Raw genomic sequence first — 4,719 nt, forward strand, 5'->3', positions numbered from 1 at the left:
GTGTGTGTGTGTGTGTGTGTGTATGTGTGTGTGTGTGTGTGTGTGTGTGTGTGTGTTTGAACGTCTGCACGAAGCTGCATGTGGAGGCCAGAGGATGACCTGATGGCTCCATTCTTTCCTTCTGTCCTGTGGATCTCAGGGATCAGATGCTGACCCTCAGGCTTGGCTGCAAGCCCTTCTACCTGCTGAGCCCTGCAGGTCCCAACGCCTGACTTTAGGTAAACAATTTGAACTTACAAAGAGCTTTTGTGTGAGGCTTCCAGTGACGAGAGAGGATCAAAGCCTGTGACTTTCCCAGAGACCTATCCCCAGTTTGTCTTGGTAAAGGCTTGGCGTATGCTTGGGAAGGTCATTCTCCCCCTGCTTGGGGTAAGGGTGAATGTTTAGAATCTGGGACTCTTCTTCTGGTTTGCAGTCAGTGCACAGTCCTAGGCATCCTCCTCCGGTCCTCCTCTCTCTTCCCTGTTGTTAGCCATCACATGCCCTGATGTCATTGCTGCCATTGTGAGCTGACAGGCCCTCCCAGCTCTGGTGGACATGATCAACCATAAGCAAACGGGGGCCTGGAGCTGGGGAGGTGGGGGGGGAGCAGTGGTCCCAACAACACCTTGCAGTTGGGCTGGGTCTGTGTGGAGCCCCAGAGATGTTCCCCAGCCCATTCTTTTTAAGAACCAATGAATAAAATTAGGGGCCTCCCTCCTGCGGTCAGAGACCCGGGCCCTGGAGTGGAACTTGGAGTAGAAGATGGCCTTCTCTGTCAACTCATTCATTCTCCAGAATTCAACTTGTTCTCTGACTCAGTGGTGTTTGAAAGCACCTTCATCCAGGTACCTCCTGCATCCTAGGGATGAGTCCTGAGGGTGGGAGAGGCCAGAGGGAACCAGAGGGTCTAGGTCCCAAGATCACCTCCCTTTGTGCCTGCAGTGTGAGGAACTCCCTGCAGACGTCCTGCAAAGAGTTAAGTAGTGGTTTGGTACAAGAAAGAAGGTTGTTTGTTTGCTTTGTTTTTTTTTGTTGTTGTTGTTTTTTGTTTTGCTGTTCATTTGTCATAAGAGACGCATCTTACTGTGTAGCCTTGGCTGGCCTGGAGCTATGAAGACCAGGCTGGCCTCAAATGCATAGAGATCCTCTAGCCTCTGCCTCCTGAGTGCTGGGATTAAAGCTCAATTTAAGCATCTTTTTGAAAAGGGTTTGTTTGTTTTAAAGATTATTTATTTAATTTTTAATTGTGTCTATCTGTACACATGAGTGCAGTGCCCTGGGAGGCCAGAAGAGGGCATCAGATCCCCTGGAGCTGGAGTTGCGGGTGATTGTAAACCACAGGATTGGGATGCTGGGAACTGAGCTCCACATCCTCTGTAAGAGCAATAAACACACCTCGTGGTCCAGCTGGGTTTTTTTTTTTAGCCCTGAAAGGAGCCTCATGGTGTACAAGGAGCTCCATTCAACCGTGATCAGCGGTAACTGTCTAAGCAAGCTCTATTCAAGACCCTTTGGACCAGCAATGCCTGATTACAGACACCCAGGGCATTCTCTCTGGACTTTGGCGGTTGAAAACGGTGTGCCAGACAACAGGGGTCCCACAGCCACTCTTTGTGGGTATTGCTGAGGTTCTGGTAAGGAAACAACCAGGCAGAGGGACTTGGAAGTTCCCAAGTTAAGGTGGAGAGACTAGGCAGAATCAAGGCTCTGTTGTCAGGACCCACGGAATGAGTCAGGGAGCCGTAGGGAAGATGGTGGGAACCTTTTCCAAGCAGGTCTAGGAGTTAAATGTGAGATTCACAGCAATGAGCTACTTCCCACCCTGGTCCCAGTTTGGGAAAACTACGTTCAGGGTTCCTGGTACCCCGTTTTCCTGTGCTGCCCCAGGCAGACACCTGTATTCCTGGGAGACGAGCTCGCACGCCTTGGGTGAGAGAGCAGTAATGTGGGATCCAGACCTTTGCAGTTCCTGGTCATCCCTGTTTGTGTGGTGTCTTGGCAGAGGACTTGTCCTCTTACTTTGCTCTATATGATCTAATATTGGCACTGTTGAGAGTCTCTGAATGGCCTCGACGTGACCCAAGAGAACCCTGCCTTTACTTAGAACGATTCACTCCTCAGTCGGATCCACTTCTTCCTCTCTCCTCTGTTCTCACTGCCACCCTATGGCCTCCCCAAAGCAGGACTGGTTTCCAGCATTTATTGGCACTTACTCTCAGTGGGTACTGTCCTCTGTTCTGTGAGGACTGCAGATTCTATTCATAGCATGGGCTCTCAGAGATGTCACTTCTTTTTCTCTCTTTAAAATCAGTTTTGTTTAGTTTTTGTTTGTTTGTTTTGTTTTGTTTTGTTTTTTTGAGACAGAGTTCCTCTGTGTAGCCCTGGCTGTCCTGGAACTTGCTCTATAGACCAGGCTGGCCTTGAACTCACAGAAATCCACCTGTCCCACCTCCTGAGTGCTGGGATTGAAGGCACATGGCACCACTGCCTGGCCAGAATTCATTTTTCTTGAAGCATTACTTAGGCTGGTAGGAATCAAATTTCCGCTTTCCTTGGGGTTTCTCTTCGTCCCCAGTTCCCACGTGGGGTGTAGAGTTGCCAGAGCTGGCTAGAACACTGGGAGAAGGCTACTGGTCTTGGACACACAGGTGTCTCCACGTTACCAATGGCTCCTTAATGGTCACAGTTTCTGTGCACTTCTAGGGCGAGCCGAGCCAATGCCCCCGTGCAGGTGGTTCACTGCCCCAGGCCTGCCCCTGCCTCCACGTATTATGGGAAGCAGAGGAAGTTCTTCTGATGTTTGAGGCCGTGCAATAAGCTGCCCTCTCTTGTCTGAGGGAAGTTCTCCAGCCTCCTCCACTTGAGCTTCCTGGGGCTTTCACACTCTACTGTCTTTCTCCTGTTGATGGAGGAAGGTCATTGGTTGATTAAATAAAGAAGCTGCTTGACCTGATAGGTTAGAACATAGGTGGGAGGAGCAGATGCTGGGCGGAAGAGGAAGTGAGCTCAGAGACTCCACAGCTCTCCTCTCGGGGGCAGACGCCTCAGAGAGACTCGACAGCTCTCCACTCTTGCGGGCAGAGGCAAGAGCTCTGCTCTCTGAGGCACACGCGATGAAGCTCCAACCTAGGATGGACATAGGCTAGAATCTTCCCGGTAAGCGCACCTTGGGGTGCTACATACAGATGATTAGAAATGGGCTAGTCCAGGTGCGAGAGTTAGCCTAGAAGAGAATGGGCCAAGCAGTGATTAAAAGAATACAGTGTCCGTGTAATTATTTCGGGTAAAGCTAGCCGGAGGCGGCCGGAGGGGCGGGAAGCAGCCCGCCACTCCTATTACTACAGATGGCGCCCAACGTGGGGCTCGAACCCACGACCCTGGGATTAAGAGTCCCATGCTCTACCGACTGAGCTAGCCGGGCAGGCGGCCGGGGTGCTGGGGACTCAGCCCCGCCGCTCCTATTACTACATCCTGTAGAACTTTCTTCCCTTATAGGTCATTAGAAAGCTGTGCTAGCCGGGTGGTGGTGGCGCACACCTTTAATCCCAGTACTTGGGAGGCAGAGACAGGCGGATCTCTGTGAGTTCTAGGCCAGCCTGGTCTAGAGTGAGTTCAGGATAAGAGCTGTTACACAGAGAAACCCTGTCTCAAAAAACCAAAAAAGAAGGAAGGAAGGAAGGAAGGAAGGAAGGAAGGAAGGAAGGAAGGAAGGAAGGAAGGAAAGAAAGAAGGAAGGAAGCTGTGCTGGTTTCTTTGACCCAATGCCACTCAGCTTTTTTTTCTTACTAAACATCTTTCTGTTTGTTGTTTTGGGGCAGGGTCTCATGTACCCCCAGGTTGCTTTCTAACTCCACATGAAACCAAGGACCTTGAAGTGCTGATTCTCCTGCCTCAATTCCCAAGTGTATCTTTTCAGTTTGATGTGTTTCTCTACACAAAGCAGCACTACACAGGGTTGTTGTTGTCCACAAACTATGTCTGGGGAGACCTACAAAAGGGACCGGTGGCAGGTAACCGTCTAGCTCACCAAGCCAAAGTGGCCCTGTCTGGTATCTGTGTCCTTCCATCCCTTGTCTCCTTGTCTGCTCTCTCTCTTTTTGACCCGTGTGTCTGGGCTTGGTTTCCAGGTCACTAAGCAAGGAAACTGGATGGATGCCTATGAAAAATCTGCCACTATGATCATCGGGGTAACCTCTTCTGTGCCCTCCTTGCCACTCCCCAACGTCCTCCTAATGGCCAACGTCACCTGGCCTCACGGGCCGTTTTCCACCTCTAGCACACCTGGTGCCCCTGTCATCACTCTCAGCAGGTAAAGGCTGGAGAGAGGGGACGGGGCTGTGGGACGATTGGCAGGCATATGTATACTGTGCGGGTGGGCTTCAGATCAGACGAAAAGGCAGTGCTCTTTATAAGCTCCGCAGAGTTCACCCACCTGTTGATGTAATGCTTGTTTACTTAGTGGTTTTTTGCAACAAGTGCAGAGCTGCCGATCAGGGGTGCAGCACAGCTCTTGTTTCCAGCTGAGTGTCTGAGGAGCTTGGCTTCATTTTATTTTATTTTTCAGGGTTTTTTATTTTTTGTTTTTGTTTGTTTGTTTTAGATGGGGTCTCCCTATGTAACCCTGGCTTGCCTAGAACTCATGATATAGACCAGGTTGTCCTAGAAGTTGAAGAGTGCCTCTCTCTCTCTCTCTCTCTCTCTCTCTCTCTCTCTCTCTCTCTCTCTCTCTCTCTCTCT

At 50.5% G+C, this 4,719-nt stretch overlaps 1 protein-coding gene and 1 non-coding gene across 2 annotated transcripts in view; one reads left to right on the plus strand and one right to left on the minus strand.

The window, feature by feature from the left end:
- The first annotated feature begins 540 nt into the window (after window positions 1–540).
- Fam71f2 (family with sequence similarity 71 member F2) overlaps window positions 541–4,719 on the plus strand; it is a 9,841-nt gene continuing 5,662 nt past the window's right edge. Inside the window, exons 1-2 of the mRNA XM_005365735.2 lie at window positions 541–827; window positions 4,110–4,291. Of these exons, the coding sequence (XP_005365792.1) occupies window positions 675–827; window positions 4,110–4,291 (335 nt within the window). The 5' untranslated portion in view covers window positions 541–674. The remainder of the gene's footprint in view (window positions 828–4,109; window positions 4,292–4,719) is intronic.
- Trnak-cuu lies at window positions 3,331–3,403 on the minus strand. The gene has a single exon. It is a non-coding gene; the product is annotated as a tRNA-Lys (tRNA).

This window comes from Microtus ochrogaster, unplaced genomic scaffold (genome assembly GCF_000317375.1).
Source record: "Microtus ochrogaster isolate Prairie Vole_2 unplaced genomic scaffold, MicOch1.0 UNK4, whole genome shotgun sequence".
NCBI classification, from domain to species: Eukaryota; Metazoa; Chordata; class Mammalia; order Rodentia; family Cricetidae; genus Microtus; species Microtus ochrogaster.